General features: G+C 46.3%; 5 protein-coding genes across 5 annotated transcripts; 2 read left to right on the forward strand and 3 right to left on the reverse strand.

The window, feature by feature from the left end:
- The first annotated feature begins 2190 nt into the window (after positions 1-2190).
- On the forward strand, positions 2191-3319 carry LOC117856871 (calmodulin-binding protein 25). The gene has a single exon (XM_034739304.2). It carries the CDS (start codon positions 2275-2277, stop codon positions 2983-2985), a length of 711 nt encoding a protein of 236 aa, XP_034595195.1. The 5' UTR covers positions 2191-2274; the 3' UTR covers positions 2986-3319.
- A 682-nt stretch (positions 3320-4001) lies between these two features.
- On the reverse strand, positions 4002-6881 carry LOC117856874 (chaperone protein dnaJ 72). The gene is made up of 3 exons (XM_034739306.2): positions 6205-6881; positions 5594-5663; positions 4002-4346 (listed from the first exon to the last, which is right to left on the reverse strand). Exons 1-3 carry the CDS (start codon positions 6642-6644, stop codon positions 4284-4286), a joined length of 573 nt encoding a protein of 190 aa, XP_034595197.1. The 5' UTR covers positions 6645-6881; the 3' UTR covers positions 4002-4283.
- A 163-nt stretch (positions 6882-7044) lies between these two features.
- LOC117856873 (uncharacterized) lies at positions 7045-9985 on the reverse strand. The gene is made up of 3 exons (XM_034739305.2): positions 9618-9985; positions 8286-8613; positions 7045-7439 (listed from the first exon to the last, which is right to left on the reverse strand). The coding sequence occupies exons 1-3, from the start codon at positions 9787-9789 to the stop codon at positions 7235-7237; spliced, it is 705 nt and encodes a 234-aa protein (XP_034595196.1). The 5' UTR covers positions 9790-9985; the 3' UTR covers positions 7045-7234.
- Positions 9986-11835: 1850 nt separating this feature from the next.
- On the forward strand, positions 11836-18043 carry LOC117857278 (phospholipid-transporting ATPase 1). The gene is made up of 7 exons (XM_034739861.2): positions 11836-13496; positions 13585-13891; positions 15146-15857; positions 15968-16091; positions 16191-16410; positions 16664-17122; positions 17520-18043. The coding sequence occupies exons 1-7, from the start codon at positions 11987-11989 to the stop codon at positions 17722-17724; spliced, it is 3537 nt and encodes a 1178-aa protein (XP_034595752.1). The 5' UTR covers positions 11836-11986; the 3' UTR covers positions 17725-18043.
- A 642-nt stretch (positions 18044-18685) lies between these two features.
- LOC117854535 (cyclic dof factor 1) lies at positions 18686-21735 on the reverse strand. Its single transcript, XM_034736756.1, has 2 exons — positions 21604-21735; positions 18686-19675 (listed from the first exon to the last, which is right to left on the reverse strand). The coding sequence occupies exons 1-2, from the start codon at positions 21733-21735 to the stop codon at positions 18686-18688; spliced, it is 1122 nt and encodes a 373-aa protein (XP_034592647.1).
- Positions 21736-22730: the final 995 nt, after the last annotated feature.

A 22730-nucleotide genomic window follows, 5' to 3' on the forward strand; every position in this document is an offset into this window, starting at 1 on the left:
CGCCGCCGGACCCATCTGTCCGTGGGGTCCGGCCTCTGGCAACGCGGCTTGGCCTTGACCCCACACCAACGACGACCGATTCAAAAGCGAAAGCGGGTTGCGGGATCGCAAAACGACGGGCGTGCTCCATCCCATGTTGGTGACCCATCTACTAATCGCGTTCACACCTCGCTCGCAACAAAAGTAATCCTTTTGTTTTTTTTCAATTCCTTTTTTCTAAAAAAAAGCACCAGAATTTCATTAGTGATCCAAATAAATTCCCCTGGATAACTACGCGTGTTCACACCATGCTGCTCTTTTTCCACTCGAAAGGCGTCTTTACGTTCGTCAGTTCGTCACGGTTCAAGCTCTGAAATGGTAATCCTACCAGGTTGCAACAGGTACACTTGTGCTGCCGCTTCTGTACCTTGGTCGAGTACCAGTGCGAGCAGTACTAATTACTTCTTTCCCGCTTAATTAATCTGCCCGGCCATAGGCATGGATCGGAGGAGTGGACTCTCATGGAGGCCCGTGCATGGCTTGGGCAGCAAGGAGTCTGACTCCGCTCGACTCGACCGCCGCACGTCGACCGAAGCGAGCGGTCCGGTGGACCAAGACCATGGTCGACGACGAGAGGCTTTCGATGCAAGCCTGCCTGCGCCTGCGGCGACGCACGCAAAAAGGGCACGCACATGCGGCGGGGGATGACGATAAGCACGGCCCCAGCCAGAAGGACACCTGGGACCCGCATCAGCTACGGCCGCCACGGCCGCATGACCCCGGCATGGCCGCATGGAAAAGATGAGATGGCCAGCCACTGCGGGCCGCGGCTGCGCGGGCCGCCATCGCAGCAACGCGGTTTCCGTAGGCCCCACCCCACCGTCTCTCCTTCTATTTCCGCAGCTATCGCCACGCGCACCCCGCGCGCCGCCCCCTTTCTTCTTTTGCTCTCCCCTGCCCTGCAAGGCTGCAAAGCGTGCATATTCTAGTAGCAACACATTTGATATAAACTACTTTTCTTAAAAAATAAAATTCTTATTGGATTTCGCACAATGTGAAAAAACTACATCGTAAGACAAATTAAATTTAACTAGACATCGAAAGAACGACAAATTAAAATTTAACTAGACATCGAAAGCCACTTTCTTGCTATAGTTATGGAACCATCGATTTGGTGCCATGTCCTCGATACTTGTTGGTATCCCTAGTTTAATGAAGAAATGATTAACAATGGTTGAAAATGTAAACATCAGGTTGAACCTACTAGTACTTACTAGTAGTATCGATGATGACATGCCAAACATATACAAAATTCTAGCACTCCATAAATTCATAATACCTTATGCACAATATTTCGGTGGCAATAAATTCTCTATCTAAAAAGGTGGGAGACGCAGGGCAGTGTACCTTGTGCACAACCACCCCGGCCGTAGGCCCCAGCATAGCCGCATGGGGGGATGGGATGAGATGGCCAACCACCGCAGTCAGAGCTGCGCAGGCCTCACTCCACTCCACCGTCTCTCTCCCTCTTTCCACAACAATCACCAAGCGCACCCGCCCACCGTCCCTTCTTTTGCTTTGCAAGCGTGCATATCCAGATTATTGTAGCACTTGTTGTGTCTAGTACAACAGTAGCATATTTGATATGAACTAAAACAACTCTTATTTGAGTTTGCACATTGTTCAAAAACTATGCGAACCACATTATAAGATTTGGTGCCATGTCCCAAGTACTGTTGGTATCCGGCTTTTTAATCAAGAAAATAATGGGTGACAATATGATCATATAGAATCCTACTAGTAAGTACTAGTGGGCTCTTTAATCAAGAAAATATTGGGTGACAATATGAATATCATATTGAATCCTACTAGCAAGTACTAGTGGTACCAATGACGAACTGCAAGATACAGAATTCTTGCACTTCGTAAATTCAAAATACTATCTTTCTCATGCACAACAATTCAATGGCAGTCAATGTTTTTAATAGTGGGCTATAACATTTCGCAGAGAGTTCTATTCAGCCGCTATACTAACCCGCTATAACGCAGTTGTAGCGGCAGTTTGCAAAAATCACTACACTCCGTATGAAATGAATTTTCTATCTATGTAAGGGGAAGGCGCAGGCCTGTGTACCGTGTGCACAACCAGCGGTACGCCCACCATTTATGGCTGCCGTCCCCCGCTCGGCCTATAAATCCCACTGCCGTCTCCCCCTGCCCCTCCTCACCTTCCCCACCTACTCACCTCACCCAAATCCAGCCTGCGATCGAGCCCGAGCACCCCTCCTCCCAGCCATGGCAAACCCCTGCGCCGCCCTCGACCCCACCTGGGCCCACCTCCCCGCGCCGGCCCCGACCCACGTCGCCGCCAGCCACTACTGCCTTTTCCCCGCCGCCGCCTTCGAGAACGAGGCGCTCACCTCCGCGCTCCGCGCCTCCATGGCGCCCGCCCACGCCGCCGCCGCCGCCAAGTCCTTGGTCTCCCCGGCAGTTCCGTCCTCCTCGACCTCCTCCGCCTCTGAGATCCTCTCCAGCGGCCACGACGCGCCGGCGCCGGCGTCCAGGCCTCCTGCTGCTGGCCGCCCGCCGGCCCGGGCCTTGAAGGGACCAAAAGTGGGCCGCGTCAGCAAGCGCAAGCCCCGGCCGTCGCGGCGCGCGCAGACCACCTACATCACCGCCGACCCGGCCGACTTCCGCCGCATGGTACAGGAGATCACCGGCCTCCCCGTCCCCGGGCCCGCATCCTCCTCCCCCGCTGCCTCGGGGACCGCCGCCGCGCTCAGCTGGACGCCCGCGCCCGCGCCCGCGCCCTTGCTTCCGACGCTGGACACGTCCGCGTTCCTCCTCGACCGCTTCACGGCGGAGCCGGCGGCGGTGCCGGAGTACAAGTGCTCGATCGGGTCCGCGCCGGCCGCCGCCGGGGACCATGACTCGTCGTCGCTGCTGCTGGAGATGGAGGCGATGATCGACTTCCCGACCCTGGAGAGCTGGGGAATCATCGGATGACGTGATTGAGTCGGCCGAGGGATCAAACAGATGCGATGGATGGATGGAAAGGTGGTTGCTTTGCTGCAGTAGTGGAGTAGCAGTCATTTTGCTCTTTTCTAGCTTGTCAGCCATCTGTTAGGAAAAGTTTTTGGTCCGTCCGATGCGAGGATCGGACGGCTGTCGGTTGATGCCTCGATGATGCCCGTGGTGTCCTAGCTAGCATCCATGGAGTTTTTGCATGCCATGTAAAGCAAGTAGTGTTAGGATAGTAGCGCCGTGGTTCTGTTGATTTGTGACATGGCTGGTTGCCATGGTTCCTTCTTCCAGTTGGTTAAATATAGGATTATGCTAATTATTCTCTCTTATCGAATCTAATGCATGGCGCCTTGTTGGGGAGAAGAGGAATTTGGTACGAATCGCATAACAAGATCTGCAAACGTGAACGATTTTTAGATTGTGCTTTCAGGCCCTCTGGTTCAGCCTTTCAGGATTCAGTTGAGTTGCACGTCGCCGCCCAAGGGTTTCGTAGCACATTTTGAAGAAGGTGATGCCATGCATACTTAGCTTAGTAACTGCTGTACTAGTACAATGTCGTCTAGAGAAACAGCCGAGAGGGCACAGAGGCGTTGACCGGTGGTCCACAGGCCACAGCACAGTAGGTTGTGTGGGAACGCATCCATGGCATGGGGGGGCCGCACCAAATGTGCAGGTGGTTGAAGTGTGAACGCAACGTCATCAACTCCCAAAAACCGTTGCCACGACGCGTAAAAATCAGCCAGGCTGATGGACGCTGGCCGCACTGCCTTTGCTCACCTGGTAAAAGCTCCTGGAGCGCGAGTGCAGCGTCCACGTGAGCGTAACATGCGCGTATGGAAAGAAAATGGTTATATTGTTGTCTCATCTTGAGACAACAATGCCAGGGTTCTGAACCAAAACATACTCAAACGTACATATCTAGATTGCTATTTCCCTCTTTGCCATGAACAGTAGCAAAGCTGCAAAGTCCATATAGTTTTCCTCAAAGCCCACGTGAATTGCAGTCATTTGTTCAGCATAATTACTTATTTCCATCAACAAATGAATTACAGTCTAACCAGATCTTCCGCCATGGAAGTAGAACCACATAGTGCGAGTACAGTTCCTGTGAGGGGAGAATACAGAGACCCCACGCAAGGTTTTACAAGGATGAAGCACAACTTCGTGAAAGACATTCACAACTATACATTAGGATCTGGACAGAAATATGCACATTGCCTCGCAAGTCAGTATATGTACTGATGTACCAAGAATCGATGGAACGCCCGAACTTCTACTACCTATCTCCTTTCTGCATCCTTTTTAGCCTTCTCAATCGACTCGATCACATCTTCAAATGATTTCTGCACATAAAAAATACCAGCAGTATTGGTTGAGGGATCAGTTATCAGTAGAAATACGGCCATATATTGCAGGATATCAGTTGTCAGTACAAATATGTAATGATGTACAAATAAGGCAGGATATAGTAATTTTCAATATTTGCATTTACCAATACAGGCAGGCACATTCTAGGCATTCCCATCATAAGTGCAATGCAATTTACAATATTTTGATGATGCAAGTTTCCTTGAGTTCTAAGCCACCTGAGCAGGTAACTGCACCAATGCGTCTCAGTTAGCAGGTTAGGCCTTGTGCAGCTCTTAGCGTATGGGGAAAAAAAGAAACAAAATGAAGGAAGGAAGGAAGGAAGGAAGGAAGGAAGGAAGGATTGAATCAGCATGGTACACTTACAAAAAGATTGAATCATTTCACTGCCTACCATGCAACAGGTTATGATCTGTCGGCTCACTTACTACTGCCAAAGTGCCAACATGTAAATGACAGAAGAATGCACAATCGACATGCCATCACATTGTGTATAGATCGAATTCTACCATATGTTTCAATAGAATGATTCTTGCTTAAGTAAAAAAATAGAACACTCTTCTGTTGACAGGTTTGTCATCTGATGTCACATTTTAAATTCTCTTAAAAGTTTGGTATGTTTTCCTGAAACAAATGGCGACCACCATTCAAAGACCTTATCCTATTCCATAATATTTAACAAGTTTACAGTGACAACGTGAGGTGACAGGAATCCAAATTCAAGGCATCGTAAAAATTTATATTCATATTACTAACCAACCTGTCATGAAAAAAGAAAACATCTAAGTTGCACAACAGAATTTCAGATATAACACATTTAACTTCACTACGGTGGTGCAATATAACAGTGGCAACAGAAGGATGTTGCATGGATAAAACGAGTAAGTTCACCGCTCTCTTTCTTTTCTACATCTTGCCAAAGTAAAATGAGTGAACTTGACCATTTTCTTCTAGTCATCTTCCTCCATAGTCTGTTTCAGTTATGTCCTTTTCTCATTTTCCAATCAAAAAGCTAATCACTTGCTTATCATTAGCTTCCCCCCACAAGGACAACAATACAAATTAGCAACTCAATTTAAAAGTTCATGTAACACTTTATAATAATTGGCGGTTGATATAATTCATTCTGCATAATAGGGGTTCTATTGATTATACAGAGAGAATTAATGTGATTATGTGAACATTGCGAAAAAGAATGAAGAACGCAATGAAAAACACTTACCCCAGAGTTATTCATATTCCAAATTTCTAGAATACTCCCATCCAGAAAAGCTGCTCCAGAAAGCAATACACTGCAGTACAGAGTTATCAATGACTCAATGAGACATGAACTCTCTATAGCTATCGTATTTAAAATACTGAAAGATCACCAGAAATATAATACTTAGTAGTAGACAGCAAAAAAACGCTAAGTTGAACACACTAGTTTGCAAAACCAAGCATGTGTTCCCTGGAACTTTTACCAACCATATGTGTGACATTCATTCTCCACTTCTCTTAGGAAACTGATCAAACCCTGAATTTCATGGACCAAACACCAACTAAAACAACCATGTTACCTTCTTTTCCGTAGACCTACAACAATACAACAGATGTGCTGCTCAAATGTGCAACGTCATAAGCCATATTTGCACGTTTGGCTCCATTCTGATGTCCTTGGTTCAAGCATTACTATCATCTTGTTTGGTTAGTAATCACCAATAGATGGCACTCATCAAAAGAACACAGCAACTAAGCAAGGGAAGCTACAGACTAGCTTGCCGGCATTTCCGAAATCCCCTTTTGCACGGCGCTATTGATAGAATAGAAGAAAATTACGCCTATTTGACTCGCCTGGCGAACCCCAGATTGATAAGGAACCCTCGCCGAGTGACCGCCTTCAGCAGGAATTCCCAATCAATCGATCCCGCCGCAGCGCCGGCACCGGCTCCCGGAGGCGTCCGGCGCCACGAACCACCTCCGTGGCCGTACCCGTAGCCGTATCCGTACGGAGCCGAGGAGGAGGAAGCCCAGCCGGAGGAGGTGCGAGCGTAGGAGGACGCGGAGCCGCGAAGGCGGAGGTCGTACTCGGCGCGGCGTCGGTCGTCGGATAGGACGTGGTAGGCGTCGGACGCCTGGCGGAACCGGCGGGCGGCGTCCGCGCGGGCGGCCGAGTCGGTAGAGCTGGCGTGGCGGTCGGGGTGGTCACGGAGCGCGCTGCGGCGGAAGGCGGCCTTGACCTCGGCCTTGGTGGCGTCGCGCCGGAGCCCCAGCGTCTGGTAGTGGTCGCCCATCCCCCGCCTGGAGCCCCAAGGCAATCGGATTCGGTCGGTGGGTCGCGGGAGGAAAGCCGAAGGAGGAGGGCGGTGGCGGGGAGACGAAAGGGATCGGCTACGGCGGCGGCGGCGTGGCCGGTCTGCCTGCCGCGCGTTCTTCCGGGCCCGACTCGGCCCTTTGTTGGGTTACTGGGCTAGATTTGGGCCAAAATGACTAGGCCTATGCCTATCTTCTTGGGCTCCACATGTAACGGATTCCCTCTTCTTTTCTCGTGGGAAAAAAAAAAGAAGAAATGAATTTTCGTGTATATCCAAAAGTAACAGTGAAATTTCAGAATGCCGAACTAACCCTGTGTTGAATCACCGGCCAACAAGTTGAATTAATGATCCCCTTTGTATGCAGCACAACGGTACAAACTTCACGCAGTTTCCACAATATATTCACTATATCAGTTGATATGAATTCCCAGCAAAGCCAGAAAGGCAGATGAACTCAGCATGGGTCGATAATCAGATGGTATACAGCAATCATTGTTCGGGACCGTTAGGGGAACAACATAAATTTTTGACACAAACATATGCAACTTCATTCACTATCTACTAGTCATCTATGGAGACACGAGTTTCCGGTGCACATGCTCATGGAGAGAGTGCTCATCACCGTCGTGATGATGGAACACATATGTTAAGATTCCAACAAGGCACAGGACTGTGCCGACAAGGATCTTGTCATATCGCTCGACCCAGTGGAACTTGATTTGGCTAGCACCGTAGAATGAGAGGGCCACCAGGGATGTCATCACAGTGATGGTGCTGCAGGCAGAAATAAATGCAAGTCAACTGAATAGAAGCGATGAATTGGAAGGAAGATATGACAGGAAGAAACTAAATGCAAGTCAACTGAGCAGTAGGCGATGAATAGGAAGGAAGATATGCCATATGAAGCATCTTGTTGATACTTCATGAGCCTATCACATTTAAAAGAAATCACCTAGAAGAAAAAATGAAGGAAACAAGGCATTTGATGATGCCTTACACTACTTACCCCTCTAAAGTTATGTGCCATCAGTTTCTATTGAAAACTATAGTTGAGAGGTGTGAATCATTCTACAGCTAAAAAATGAGTGACTCACTAACAAGCTGCCACTCATTTTAACACGATAACCCTTGAATCCAAATTGGTTAACCTTGTGTCATTTTTATTCCTAATGTATGCATCTGCTACAACGATATGATGATTAATGAAGCATGACAAATATCTCAAAAGGATAACCTTACAAACTGAAAGAAACAAGATCATGACTTAGCAAATGCATCTGTACATTGATTTACTTGATTTTGTTCCTTTCTGTCTCAGCATGCTCTAAGTGTCGGCTAAAGGTGACACACAGTGGCCAGAGGTCCCAACAAAGAGGGAAATCTGTGGCTAAGCAACTTCTTAGAAGCCAAAATGATAGGTAATCTCAGTACCACTTTTTTGCTTAACCAATTTAGTACAAGGAAAAAATATCTCACCACGGTTCGTCCCTTTTCTCATTTCTACTTTAGAGCGTTATAAGAAACAAAACAAAAGAAAGGAGGACATGATAGTAGCATTTTAATTTGTAAGTACCAACAAGTAAAATATCTAAAATGAGTGGAGTTGATGAGGGTGAAGACCTGAAGAGGAGCACAATGATTGCAAGAATCATCATGGAGGAAGAGTTGCCAACAGCGAGAAAAACTGGAAGGGTTGTTGCACAGGGTGATAATGCAGGGACAAGAACGAGACCAGCAACAGCCATCTTTTCCATTGGATGGTTATGAGCATGGCTATGGCCACCTTTTCCTAAGGCAAACAACAGTATATAACTTCCTCCAAGAAAAATCAGCAACAGCGAGGCAAGTTTATGCACAGTTTCTTCGCCAGCTATAGTGTTTGCCATAGTAACTGCAGTTATCCCAAGAAGAGCCGTAGAAACGACATGAAGAACACCTCCAAATGCAGCTGCAGAAGTTAGTGACCTTTTCTTAGTACGAAAATATGGAAGGAATGGTGTTGCTTGCAAAGTAACAATGTACCCATCACTAACTTACATGCAAAATATGAGGAAGAGTATGAAACTGTAAAATATCTTACTGGGATACATTATTCTAGTTAAAAAACAAACAGAGAAACATAGATGTTGGCATAAATCACAACCTCATGTTTTAATGCATCATTAACTCCTTAAAAATCACAATGAACATGAAACAAGTAGTTGACTGAAGATTATATCACAACTACAGATTGTCTCAGATTAGCTGCTGTGAGACTCAACTAGTTTAGTCATTTACTGGCTACTGATCTAACTAACTGAAGCTTTGTAACCTGTTTGCCCAAACTCAGCGCATGGATATAACATGTGACAATACTTGCATTACTAAGAATGCCCACTAACCTCCTCAATAACCATCTAATATCCATATTAAACAATATAGAGTCGAGCTGAGAAACATCGAAACAACTGCATCAGTCACAATCACCTCCCACAGGCGTAAACATGAAAACAACTTGCGACCTCAGGAGATGACATAGCAACACTTTCACTAGCAAATTCTGAGAATCCCTCCCAAAAGGAAGATAACACAAGCACGCTACAGGGAGCGCCTGAATATGCTGCCATTGCGCAGGCAATTTCATTCGGATGTTCAGGCAGCGCTCAGCATGTCATACGAACTAGGCAGCACCCCGGCACCACCACACTACCATGGCACCACAACTGCAACCATTTGTTTATGCCACATGAACGACCGAACCCAACCGAAACCAACCACCGAGAGCAGCCCGACCTGAGTAAAACCCTAACAGCACTCTCTCGCACGATCACCTGGACGCGCGCCTTCACCCACCCACCATCAAATTAGGCCCCAGATCTGGAGGGCGGTGAACAGCAACACGAGCGGCAATCGCAGCTAATGGGGGAAAACAGGCACATTGGGGGGAGAGGGGGAGGGAGGATGGGTACTCACTGACGAGGAGGGTGCGGGAGAGCGGCCACCGCTGCGCGCGCGCGACGATGGAGAAGGGGAGCCAGTGCGTGGGGATGAAGGAGTGCAGCAGCGACACCGTGGCGATGCCCCCGATCGTGGACGCCTCCTCCGCGGTCCACCGCAGCCCGCCCAGCCCCCCGCCGCCGTCCATCCCTTGGTCGGCCCAGTCAGCTCCGCGCCACCGCCGCCGCCGCCGGGACGCGAGCCGCGACGAGCCTTACTCCTCCCGGGCGCCGCGCAGCCGTGACGGTGGAGGGGAGATCTGTGAAGCGAACCAGGGAGACTGGGAGAGGCAGAGGACCAGGGGGAAAGGAGGGGAAGAAAGCGAGTGGAGTTGGAGTGCGAAGCGGATGAAAGTGCTCCGGCCCCAACTGCTCAGGTCGGGCCCTCAGGTTATGGCGATGGGTCGGCCGGATTCAGCCCAGCCCACAGCCCAGCATCTCTCTCCCTGTATCTTCCTCCAGTCCATCCATGGAAGCACTTTGTATCGTGACAAAAATCATTAGAGGCGAAAAAAATCACAAAATGCAAGATGTATAAGGCGAAAAAAGAAAACAATGCGAGACTAGCCTTTAGCAAGATATTTCGGTCTTTCTATTACAATTGATACATCACTATTACCGTGTCTAACTTGAACAAAGATCATTCAAGGAAATCAATAGGGTATCTTGCTGATATCCGTTATCCAGTGTAGATGATTTAAGCAAAGAACATGGGCATGATTTTTTTTATATAAAAAACCATTACATTTTTCATGCAGACATGCCCTTTTTAAAGCATTAAAGGCATGCAAACACGGGCATGGCCTTCTTTTTTTCCTAATGCAAACATGCCTTCGTAGAGAAGAGAAGGTTCATTAAATTTGCACGTATCGGTCTATCGGATGATGTTGAGTTCACCAGGTGCCCCAAGCTTTACGAAAACAATGAGGCCAACAAATTTGAGAGGACGTGGCACCTGCTCTCATCCATCAAAATGGTCAATTAACTTCCTCGCCGAAAGGATAAGACGTCACTCAAAGGATCACTGAAATACGTGACAAGTCGTCTAGGCAATAACAAGCGTTAATTCCTGGCCGTCGATATCGACGTGGATAGATGAGCCGCGATCGCATCAGGCCGTCCAGCTTCTGTTCCAAAGCTTTCTTGCCGGTCGACGGTTGTTGCAAGAAAGGAAAGGATCCTTCCAGCACTGTTGGATATTCTGCAGCGAGCTACGCCAGTTTGGTAGTGACGTCATCCGACCCAACTACTCAGGTTTCTCTGCCCCTCCAATGGCAATCGAGCAACTGACGGTGGGGCCAGATTGGGAACTGTAGTCAGATAGACCTCGGCAAATGTCATTTTCATGCAAATTTGTTGATGTGTTGGTACCTGGTACGATACTTCCGTACTTTGGTAGATAATGGGAATGCTCACAGGACCAGACAAAATTCTAAATTCACCTGCTTGAAATCCTTAACATTTGTACTTCTCCTAACTTTACATCAGATAATTGTATTATTGAGTTTTGTAGCTAGTGTTCCTAAGCTACCTAGAGCGCATGTTAAAGGTTGTATTGATATTAGAATTAAAAACAGATGCATGAGAAACAGAAAGGCATAAAATAGACCATGTAAAGAAGAATTGATTATGGACATATTTAATCTGTCGGGTTCGAGTATTTGGTACATTTTAAAGGAATAATTGAGTTGCAAAGCATTTGGCTTGCCCATGGTAACATTAACCTAACACCATGAGGAGAGAAATTTTATGGAACTCAATAAAGTTACTCGAAAGCACTAGCAATCTATTACATATATACAATATATTTGATAGATTGTTATGAACAAAATCCCAAAAGGCAATCAGCAAAAGTACTATGATAGTCTTTTGTATGACATGTACTCGTAATCATTGGGTAACCCTGTAAACCGTTTTGCAAACAACCATTCTCACCTCAGATGTATAGTGATTTTCAAACAAAATTTACCAAGTTCTTAAGAAACAAAAAGGTGAATCTTTAATCTACTTGTAAAACCAATTTCAACCCCTCTCACTACAACTTCTGCATTTAGATAATTTTTAAATATATCATAATTCATAAAACCATGTGCATTTTTAAGAACCAATAGCTAATCCTGTGAGAATTCTCCATCAGTTCCCTCCTGTTTCTGCGAATCCAACTACTACCCCCTCCAAAGCATTCCTCTCCTGCGGCAACCCTGTCCACAACAGAAGAAACCTCTCGAGTCTCGACTCCCAAAAAGTCTTCCGCTCCCCACCTCCGCCTTTGACCTCGCCGGCGCCCGCCCAAATCCTCCGCCAACGATGCCGCCGGCGCACTAGCCCGGCACCTCCGTTCCACCAATGGCTTCCGAGCGGCCGCTCCTCATCACCACCACCCCGGGCACCTCCACCCCCGACGACGCCCCCTCACCGCATCCGCCAGCGGCGTCGCAGCTCCCACCGGCGCAGCCGGAGCCTCCCCTCCGCGCGGACCGACTCGCCTTCTCCGTCGAGGTCCCCGACCCATTCCGCCCATCCCGCCGCGGCGACGGCCCCGCGGACGACCCGTCCGCGGCGTCGCAGCGGGAGCGGGAGGTCGGTGACGAGGAGTCCCGCGGGGTCGTCGTGGGGGAGCCCTCACCGGAGTTCGCTGGGAACGCCATCCGGACGGCCAAGTACTCGTTGCTCACCTTCCTGCCGCGGAACCTCTTCGAGCAGTTCCGGCGGCTATCGTACGTCTACTTCCTCGCCATCACTGTGCTCAACCAGCTGCCCCAGGTCGCCGTCTTCGGCCGCGGCGCGTCCGTGCTCCCGCTCGCCTTCGTTCTCTTCGTCACCGCCGTCAAGGACGCCTACGAGGACTTCCGCCGCCACCGATCCGACCGCCAGGAGAACAACCGCCTCGCCTCCGTGCTCGCGCCGGGCACCGCGGGCGATTTCCAGCCGAAGAGATGGAAGCACATACGCGTCGGGGACGTGGTGCGCGTCGGGTCCAATGAGACGCTCCCGGCCGACATGGTGCTGCTCGCCACCAGCGACCCCACTGGCGTCGCCCATGTCCAGACGGTGAATCTCGACGGGGAGACCAATCTCAAGACGAGGTATGCCAAGCAGGAGACGCAGGTGAGGTTCTCCCAAAATGGTGGTGTAGGCGGCATCCTGCATTGCGAGCGGCCAAACAGGAACATCTACGGATTCCAGGCCAATTTGGAGATTGATGAGAAGCGTGTCTCACTCGGACCGTCCAACATTGTGCTCCGTGGTTGTGAACTCAAGAACACGACGTGGGCAATAGGGGTCGTGGTATATGCTGGGAAGGAGACCAAGGCCATGCTAAATAGCTCAGGGGCACCGTCTAAGCGGAGTCGCTTGGAAACACAGCTAAATCGGGAGACTGTCATATTGTCCATTATGCTTATTGGGATGTGCACAACTGCATCTGTGCTTGCTGGGATTTGGGTGCTGAATCACCAGGGGGAGTTGGAGTTCACCCAATTCTTCAGGGAGAAGGATTACACGACTGGGAAAAACTACAATTACTATGGTGTGGGGATGCAGATATTCATTACATTCCTCATGGCAGTGATAGTGTATCAGGTCATCATCCCAATCTCATTGTACATATCAATGGAGTTGGTAAGGCTTGGACAGGCATATTTCATGGGTGCTGATAAGGACCTGTATGACGAGTCATCAAGGTCAAAGTTCCAGTGCAGGGCTTTGAATATAAATGAGGATTTGGGGCAGATAAGGTATGTATTCTCTGACAAGACAGGGACACTGACAGAGAACAAGATGGTGTTCCAGTGTGCATCGATCCGTGGGGTTGATTACAGCTTGGGTAAAGATACAGATGGATACTCAGTTGTAGGTATGATGGCTTTGATGGATTCAATGTAGTATACTTGTTTTTGTGTTGTCATTTCTAATAAGGCATTTCTTTTGCTCGTTTTGGACAGTCGGTGATCATCTGTGGACACCAAAGATGGCAGTTAAAACTGACCCTCAGCTCGTGAAGCTGCTGAGGGATAGTGGTAAAAATGACGAAGCAAAGCTTGTTCTTGAATTCTTCCTTGCTCTTGCTGCCTGTAATACCATTGTGCCACTTGTCCTTGACAGTAGAGATTATAAACAGAAGTTGATTGACTATCAGGGTGAGTCCCCTGATGAGCAGGCACTAGCATATGCAGCAGCATCTTATGGCATTGTCCTTGTTGAGCGAACATCTGGTTACATAGTGATTGATGTCCTTGGTGACAGGCAAAGGTAACATATCTCTCGCTATTGGTTTCATGGCCATGCTACACTGGTTGACTGGAACACTACATTAATATGTTTTCAGTAACATTTAGCAACAGATAATTATTTTTGAATTGTAAATTGCCTAACGCGATTACATGATTAGTTGTTTAGGAGGCTGCCTGATCCATGATTTTATAAAACACAATGAATGGATAAAACCTTCTACAACTGGGGTCCTATTATCAGCAAGAATAGGTAGCACTGCAGAATCAGCTATTTAATACAGATTAGTTCAAGTTGTTATAATTTTTTCTTTCTAATTTAAGTTACATAATCTTTTTTTTCAATTTTGCTGTTTGGTTACCTGAATGCAAATTTTGAGTTTTGTCGTTCTAAATTGTCTGCATATGTTGTATTCTCTGACCGGTGAAGTTGTATTGCTAACTATATTTAATAAACTGATTCGTTAATTATGGTAACTATGTTTTTCCCTTCTATTATCTTTTATCTTTTGGTCCTAGGTCTATAGAGACACTTGAATCATCAAACTTCTGAATTCTGAGTGTTGTGGCATGAACTCCAGAATAGATGCCAGGGTAATAGTTGAATTGGCTGTCAAGAGAAACTTTTAATTTGAGCTTTAATAGGGATCAGTTTGCTTCATTGAATTTTAGTATATCTTGTGTGCTTGTTGAATTGTAGTACGAAAATTCTATTTGCAAAGGAGGCTCATGAACTTCTAGAGTTTTTCAAGTTGTTAAAGTAACTCTAATTTTACTAGTAAGTGGTAACACTTAAGAGTTACCTAGTTTCTTGATCATTCATCCTTCTGTGAATGTTTCAAGAGGAACTGTGCTTGACAATTTGACAGACACGTGCAAGTTTAGTGACATCACTTAAGGAGTTTTCTTAATTATGCACCCGTTAACTTTGCTTTATCTTCTGTGATGTGTGGTGCTCATAGTTTTTGGTTAGTGTGGTGGTGTTCAGGTTGTTTCTAAAAAAACCGTGTAAGTTTGCTCGGGTTCTATACCCTTTCTCCTTCTTAATATATTGATACGCAGCTCTCCTGCATGTTCGAGAAAAAAAATGTGTGGTGCTCATCTATGCTGCCTGTTATTCCTAGACATTGTTTGTGTTACGAGGTTGTTCTGTATTTGCCATAACAGACAGTGTATCAACTTTTTTTTTTGTGTATGTGCATTAACATTTCAATTATATAATAATAACATTATTGGCTTACAGTACTGATGTGTTCTGCTGGAATGGAATGTGCAGATTTGATATATTAGGACTTCATGAGTTTGATAGTGATCGTAAGAGAATGTCTGTCATAGTTGGCTGCCCAGATAGGACTATTAAGCTTTATGTGAAAGGTGCGGACAGTTCAATATTTGGAATTACAAACAAATCATTAGAGTTGGACATTGTTCGTGCAACAGAGGCACATCTCCACAAGTATTCATCTCTTGGTCTAAGAACTCTTGTTGTTGGCATGCGTAAATTGAGTCAATCTGAGTTTGAGGAGTGGCAATTGGCTTATGAGAATGCCAGCACAGCAGTACTTGGAAGAGGAAACTTACTCCGATCTGTTGCCGCAAACATAGAGTGCAATATCCACATATTGGGGGCCACTGGGATTGAAGATAAGCTTCAAGATGGGGTTCCAGAAGCAATAGAGTCTCTTCGGCAAGCAGACATAAAGGTTTGGATCTTAACGGGAGATAAGCAGGAGACAGCAATTTCTATTGGCTACTCTTGTAAGCTGCTGACCAATGACATGACGCAAATTGTTATAAATAACAATTCAAAGGAATCATGTCAGAGAAGTCTAGTGGAAGCACTTGCCACAACTAAGAAGCTCAGATCTGCTTCATCAATTGCTACACTGGGTCCAGTGTTAGCATCAGAAGCTTCTAGCGTAACTATCGCTTTGATTGTAGATGGTAATAGCCTTGTTTACATTCTAGAGACGGAGTTGCAAGAAGAGGTAATCATCTTGATATAGTTCTACAATGAATGCTATGGTTTTGTTTTGACTTTTCTTAGTACTAAGCTATCATAACTGATGCATGATTTGCCTTCTATGGATTGTGGCAGCTTTTCAAACTAGCAACTGAATGTAGTGTTGTCTTGTGTTGTCGAGTGGCCCCATTACAAAAGGCAGGGATAGTCGCCCTTATCAAGAACAGGACAGATGATATGACCTTAGCAATTGGTGATGGTATTATTCCTTCCTGCTTCTCTTATTATGATGTATTTTATTTTCTAGGAACTAATATGTGCAAACCTGATATATGAATTTCTTACTTATGGCATTCAGGCGCAAATGATGTTTCAATGATTCAAATGGCTGATGTTGGGGTTGGCATCAGTGGTCAAGAAGGACGACAAGCTGTTATGGCATCAGATTTTTCTATGGGGCAATTTAGATTCTTGGTTCCCCTTCTATTAGTTCACGGTCACTGGAATTATCAAAGGATGTCATATATGATCCTTTACAACTTTTACAAGAATGCTACATTTGTCTTGGTTCTTTTCTGGTAAGAGCTTTTGGTTTCTTTCTTATTGTAGATAACTACTTAAGGAACCTGAAAACAAGAGTAGGAAAATGGCAAGTTTTGAGAAAGGCGGTATTTATAATTTTACTATATCTGTTAGACAATTTCTACCTGGGATTACAAATATAATATCTGGTTATGTTAAGCTCTATGGTTGAAATTTGTTGCATTAACTATTTTTTGTTATAATTACTCTGGCCTTTGAGAAAGACTAATACTCCATGTGTGATCCCAGGTATGTACTTTATACTGCATTCACTTTGACAACTGCAATCACTGAATGGAGTAGTCTTCTGTATACTGTGCTATATACATCCCTTCCAACAATTGTTGTCGGAATTCTTGACAAGGATCTTAGTAAGGCAACCTTGTTAGCTTATCCCAAGCTATATGGATCTGGCCAGAGGGATGAGAAGTATAATGTGAATTTGTTTGTGCTCAATATGCTTGAAGCGCTCTGGCAGAGTTTGGTTGTTTTCTACTTACCATATTTTGCATATAGACGAAGCACAATAGATATGTCTAGTCTTGGAGATCTGTGGGCACTTGCAGCTGTCATTGTTGTAAATATGCAATTGGGCATGGACATCATTAGGTGGAATTGGATAATACATGCATTTGTGTGGGGCACAATTGCAGCAACTACCATTTGCCTCTTTGTGATAGATTCCATATGGATTCTTCCAGGTTATGGGTGAGTACTTCCTCTTTAACCTCCTATTACTGACGCCATGCATTATCATTTATTATTTCATGAAATAGCTATGCTTTTGTTATTAAGCATTTAATTAATTAATTGGAGTTTGGAACAAAAAGATATTCATGTTATTTTCCTACAAGAAATTATTATAAACATGTAAGATTGTTCATTTCTTCAAACATGTTAGTAGAAAATCATCTAAATAGACAAACAATACAGAGGTTTTTGTTTATTGCACACAACATTTCGATTTGTTGCTTTTGCACTGTAATTCTTCTAGTAAAACGAGAGCCATGATGGTCTTTTCTTTAAGGTTACGAATAGTTCATTTGCGGTTAGTGAGATACTATGATGAATTGCACATTAACTGTTGCCGTTTCAATTATTTCAGTGCAATCTTTCATATAATGGGGACCGGTCTGTTTTGGCTACTGCTGCTTATCATTGTTGTCACAGCAATGGTCCCACATTTTGTAATCAAGGCTTTCACAGAACACTTTAGGCCCAGCGATATTCAAATCGCCGGAGAGATTGAAAAAATCACGAATGTAAATCAGGTGAACCGCGCAGAAGTTCCAATGAGAGGATTTTCATGACAATAGCGAGGAAACTATATGTTTCTTTCTTCTTTTTTCACTTGTGTCCTTTTCACCCTTTTGATGTGCATAGAGCTGATTCATTTAGTTGTAAAGTGATAGGTTTAGCCTCCTACTTGTATGTATGTAAAAGGAAATAGAAATCATTGACACAATTTTTTTTCCAACCGTTTGTGGCAGGAAAATGTAGGGTAGTGATGTAAATGTGAAGGTCACAGATGCTTTGGTAATTTAGTTTCCAAGATTTGGAGTGTAATGTAAATGTGGAACGCACAGCACAATTGCTTGGAAATTAATTTTCCAAAGATTCTCTCTGCAATACAGTTTGCAGGATCTTAAGAAGGACGTGTGGTGTGTGTATAGTTTGTAGGTCCACCACGTGCATAGGGGTGTGTTTTTGTGTGTGTGTGTGTGTGTGTGTGTGTGTTGTGTGTGCGTTGTGTACATTAGAAGTCCAGGTTAAAAAAACGTAGCATGATAATCATCGGATGAACTTGAGAACAAAAACATTGAAGGCATCGGATCTTTCATTCCTCCAAAAAAAAGAAAGAAAACACCGAAATATTCAAAGCAATTCTTCATTTATCACCTCTGGCTAACAAATGGAGCACAGTTTTGAACTCCACCAAAAACATATCAAGCCAACGGTGATTCTCCGCCCAAGAACCTAATTACCTCAGCCCATGACCTCAACATAGCTACATTGAAACTACTTTAACCGGTGCAGTCAGAAGGCCTAAAGTATTTACAAAAGCACTCCTCTTGAGCAGTCAGAAGGTTCAGACCAACCTAAATATCGACAGAACTGGCAAGTCTTTGCCAGGTTTGAGCCGATTGTCTAAATGCTGAGCTTACCAGCACACTAAATCAAGAAAAAGAAAACTTAAGAAACATTAACCATCATCTGGTATCCTCCTTTTCTTCGACGACGCAAGATTTGTGGTACGAGAATATAAGCTTCTCAGGTCCTATTCTGAAATGTCAGAGAGCAGGAGATGGAACACGCCGCCGGAGATTCGGGTGTCTTGCCATTTTCATCCTTTGACTGTAAGATCCTCTCATCAGGCTTGATACCTAGAGAGGCCCAGATTGTACTCTTTGCAGCCTCCTCGGGGTCAGTGACTCTGAGCGCTTTAGGGACCCAGAATGTCTTCTCTGCCTCTTCTTCTTCCCTTGGATGCTTCCCTAAAGCCAAAGAACCTGAGCAGGCAGGAACAGGGGGCAATGTGGTGCCACTACTTCCAGGCCATGGCACACTCGATGCTCCATTAGGCCAGCCAGGAATGCAGCTCCAATAAAATGGCACTTGAGGGAAGGTAACAGCAGGTGCTCGAATTCCTGGGCCTGGCATCGTTGTTGGCATCAGTAGAAGACGACTGACCCCACTGTTTACCAACTCCTGAGTACCATCTGTTGAGGACTGAGTAGATGCCGTAACAGCAGCACTGTTCGAACCAGAATTATCCGAGGACCCAGATGGCGCCACCGCAGATGATAGACAAGATTTTTCTTCCTTATTGTCGCCAGGGCCAACAAGATCGGTGCTGTTCTTCTGCTCTTCAGTGTTATGTGCTGGACACAAAGGCTTGCCAAGCACCATTTCTGATCCAGAAGTTGTGGCTGCTCCACTCTCTTCAGCTGCTGGACCTGGAATGGCAAGTGGCTTGAACACACGAGATCGGCGGCGAGATGTGCCAGCAACATCTCCATTAGCATTAGATCTGTTCTTGCGCCTGGCAGAGCCTACAGGGACATCCCTCAGAGTTCCCCCGTCAGTCCAGTACCTCTTGCAGTCCTTGCAGTAGTAGTGCCTGGGCTGGTTCGCGTTGTAATTATTGAAGTAGCAAAACTTTGTCCTCATGCTGTTGCAGCGAGCACAGGGCAGAACCGTATCTGGCTTCTTAAATTCCTTCTCTTTGCCAGATCCATCAGCATCATTCTTGGTGCTAACCTGAAACAGATAGTTTATGATGCATTAGACACGTTAGCAGACGAAAAAAAAACAATATATCAAGGAGTACAGTACCATCTAGCTTCAAAGACGGGCAGTCCAACACTAAAACGTGTGTGTGTGTGTGTGTGTGTGTGGGGGGGGGGGGGGGGGGGGGGGGGGGGGGGGGGGGGGGGGCCTGTGAGGTGTGTGTGTGTCGTGCGCGCGCGCGTTGTGCGTGTGTAGAAAACGTTATTGGGCTGCTCTGCTTAGTGGCCCAATAGAGAGTTTTCTCAAGAAGAAAAACCACGAAACGTTATTGGGCTGCTCTGCTTAGTGGCCCAATAGGCGAAACGACAGCACAACACCAGGCGACATGCCACCACACCGCACCTCGGCGTCGTCCGTCCCAGCGACCCAGCGCCCACTCTCACGGGTTGGCGAATACACGTCGCATATTTAAATGCTAAAGCATACAAATCTTCTTTTATTTATATTTTCTTCCTTTTCTCTTTTATTTTTTAATAAACTATTTTTTCCTAATTTTTTTGTATTTTCTTTCTTATTTATTTATTTAATTTTTCCTCTTTTATTTATTTTCATTTCCTTATATTTTATATATTTTTCACTTTTATTTCTTATTTTATTTTTATCATGTTTTTTTTATCTCCATCTCTTTTATATCTTATTTTCTTTTCTTTTTATTTTTATCTTTTTTATTCATCTCTTTTATATCTTATTTTATATATTTTTACTTTCTATCTTTACAATCTTACTTTTATTTTTTCCTTTCTCCTTTTCTTTTCTTTTTTCTATGTTTTATATATTTTTCTCTTTTTTACTTTTATTTTTACTTGTTCTACATGCATAAAAATAATTTTTGCAATAGAGACGCATCTGTTCTCCATATAAAATTAATCATTCGCATGTGTATGTTTTTTTTCATGTTTATAGAATTATTTGTTTGTAATGTTATAATATTTTGCGCTTTATGTACTAAATTTTTTGATAATAAGAATAATGTGTTTTGTGATGTTAAATTTTTTTTATAAACTACGCATGTGGATTCATATTGCTTTTATCTTAATTAATTTATTATATTGGATTTGAACTTTTATATATTGTCATCTATATAAACAAATATATTTAATTTTAGTTATAACTTGGTCGCCATGTTTCTCTATAATTTTAAATTATTCTATGTTTACAAAGTCAAAGAATAAGCAAATACCCTGTCATTCGGCCACTAACGCGCAAGAAATCGTATTATCGTGCTGATCCGCGGCCCGCTCGCGCACTCCCCTCCTGCTTGCTGCTAACGGCTCGCACGCGCTTTTCATGTTCAGCGGCCCACGCGTGCTGTTCCTCTTCTCTGCGGCCCACAAGCGTGGTTTCCTGCTTCGCAGCCCACTCGCACAGGTGCTTGTTCCGCGGCCCGTTCGGACGCTTCAGGGACCTCACTCGTCCATATCGGCTGCGACCCGCTCTGCGCCCACGACATCGGCGCCGGCGCCTTGTTCGCCCCCGACGTCCGCGCGCACGCCGCCGCCGTCCACCTCACCACAGTTAGACGCCTCTCGCCGACTCCCTCCCCGCCACGGCGCCGCCCCACCAGATGGTCACGGGCCAAGAACACACACATGGCCGCAGAAGAATTCCCGTACGAGAAAGAGCTATAGCGCAAGGCCGCGGCCTTTTGGTCGGGCAGGGGAATCAAACACGATTCCAAGAACAAAGGACAATCGTTTCACGTACGGCAGCATCGGCGATCGGAATCCCCGGTCTGCACGAACCATAGCCCAAACCACGGCATTGGACAGTGCAATGGAGAGCAAGAAAAGGCGCGCCCGATTCAGCTTTCTCGCCCTCCTCTCCCCCCAGGAACAGCCGGCGACGACGAAGGAATGATTCCGGGAAGCTGAGAGAGAGATCAGACTGCGGATGCTCACCTCGGGTGCGGCCGCGGCGGCGTCGGAGTTGGGGGCGCCGGCGACCGGGACGCAGAGGCCGACGAGCTGAATGGCGGCGTGCCATTCCGGGTCCTCGTACTGGTCGCAGTCCAGGCCGCTGCTCGCGTCCATGGCGCGCCGATCTCGACCGTCCCCGCGCCGCGGTCACCTCACCGGGAATGGGCGGCGCCACGTGCGGGTGGCACACGCCGTCGGGGTCGGCCGGGCGGGCGGCGGTGTCGAGGCCGGAATCGGGACGGGAGCTCGAAGACGGCAGTGATGATTGCGTGGGTGCGCGAGCGGAAAGGCGGCGGCCTGCTGGTCTGGAGACAGGAGCGAGGAGAACTCGTGGCCTTTCCGACCCTTTTTTATGGCGACCGGGGCAGCCGGTGAGAACGCACAGCGGTCACGGTCAGCGGGTGCCGCGGACGGACGGGGCACGTCACGCGGCCCGCGGCCAGCCGCGGCGCCTTTCACCCCGCGAGGAGCGATGGAGCGAGCCTCCCTTTGTTTTCCTTTTCAGCAGCATTTCGATCATAGTTACTTCGTGGTTGGGGTGAATTATGGAAGGTAAAGGTAGCCGTCGGCCGCCGGCCGGCGGCGGTGGAAGAAGGAGCAATGGGATGGTTGAGAGCTGTAGCGGTAAGATGAGGGCAAGGCACTAGCATCACGAGCGTTAGTGGTGAGGGAGACGAGCGGGCCTTGTAGATGAAGGAAGAGGAAGTGTTGTTCATGGCGGGCTGGATATCGCTTTTCAATTTATACGTTACAATTTTCTCTAAATGGAATACGACAAAAGTTTCTGAAATCCCAACTGATGTTAGCTGTCGAGGAAGAAGGGATATTGACGTAAGATGACAAAGGAAGATATGAAAGACGCCAAAGTTTATGGACCTTATATATATATACCAAGTCTAGAGGGATAGGTACGGATGCGCGGGAAAGGAGGTACATGGTATTTAAGTGGGTCTAATTGTCCAAGGAACTAGTCAAAGAACCATTGGACCATGGAAGCTCTAGCAGAACGGCCCACTAGCTGAGCATTCTCTCTTTCTTCAAGCGGCGAAATTGAATAATAGCATCCGCTTCCCCCTTTGCCCACACTCCTTCCTACGATAAGTTTATGT

Source organism: Setaria viridis, chromosome 5, assembly GCF_005286985.2.
Source record: "Setaria viridis chromosome 5, Setaria_viridis_v4.0, whole genome shotgun sequence".
NCBI classification, from domain to species: domain Eukaryota; kingdom Viridiplantae; phylum Streptophyta; class Magnoliopsida; order Poales; family Poaceae; genus Setaria; species Setaria viridis.

Coding starts and splice junctions, on each gene's coding strand:
- LOC117856871 (XM_034739304.2), top strand. CDS start 2,275: ATGGCAAACCCCTGCGCCGCCCTCGACCCCACCTGGGCCCACCTCCCC.
- LOC117856874 (XM_034739306.2), bottom strand. CDS start 6,644: ATGGGCGACCACTACCAGACGCTGGGGCTCCGGCGCGACGCCACCAAG. Junction 5,664..6,204: donor ATCAATCTGGGGTTCGCCAG/GCGAGTCAAATA, acceptor TCTGTACTGCAG/TGTATTGCTTTCTGGAGCAG. Junction 4,347..5,593: donor GGAATATGAATAACTCTGGG/GTAAGTGTTTTT, acceptor TTTTATGTGCAG/AAATCATTTGAAGATGTGAT.
- LOC117856873 (XM_034739305.2), bottom strand. CDS start 9,789: ATGGACGGCGGCGGGGGGCTGGGCGGGCTGCGGTGGACCGCGGAGGAG. Junction 8,614..9,617: donor CTCCCGCACCCTCCTCGTCA/GTGAGTACCCAT, acceptor TAACTTCTGCAG/CTGCATTTGGAGGTGTTCTT. Junction 7,440..8,285: donor ATCATTGTGCTCCTCTTCAG/GTCTTCACCCTC, acceptor TTCTGCCTGCAG/CACCATCACTGTGATGACAT.
- LOC117857278 (XM_034739861.2), top strand. CDS start 11,987: ATGGCTTCCGAGCGGCCGCTCCTCATCACCACCACCCCGGGCACCTCC. Junction 15,858..15,967: donor AGACGGAGTTGCAAGAAGAG/GTAATCATCTTG, acceptor GGATTGTGGCAG/CTTTTCAAACTAGCAACTGA. Junction 17,123..17,519: donor TGGATTCTTCCAGGTTATGG/GTGAGTACTTCC, acceptor CAATTATTTCAG/TGCAATCTTTCATATAATGG.
- LOC117854535 (XM_034736756.1), bottom strand. CDS start 21,735: ATGGACGCGAGCAGCGGCCTGGACTGCGACCAGTACGAGGACCCGGAA. Junction 19,676..21,603: donor CCGCCGCGGCCGCACCCGAG/GTGAGCATCCGC, acceptor TATCTGTTTCAG/GTTAGCACCAAGAATGATGC.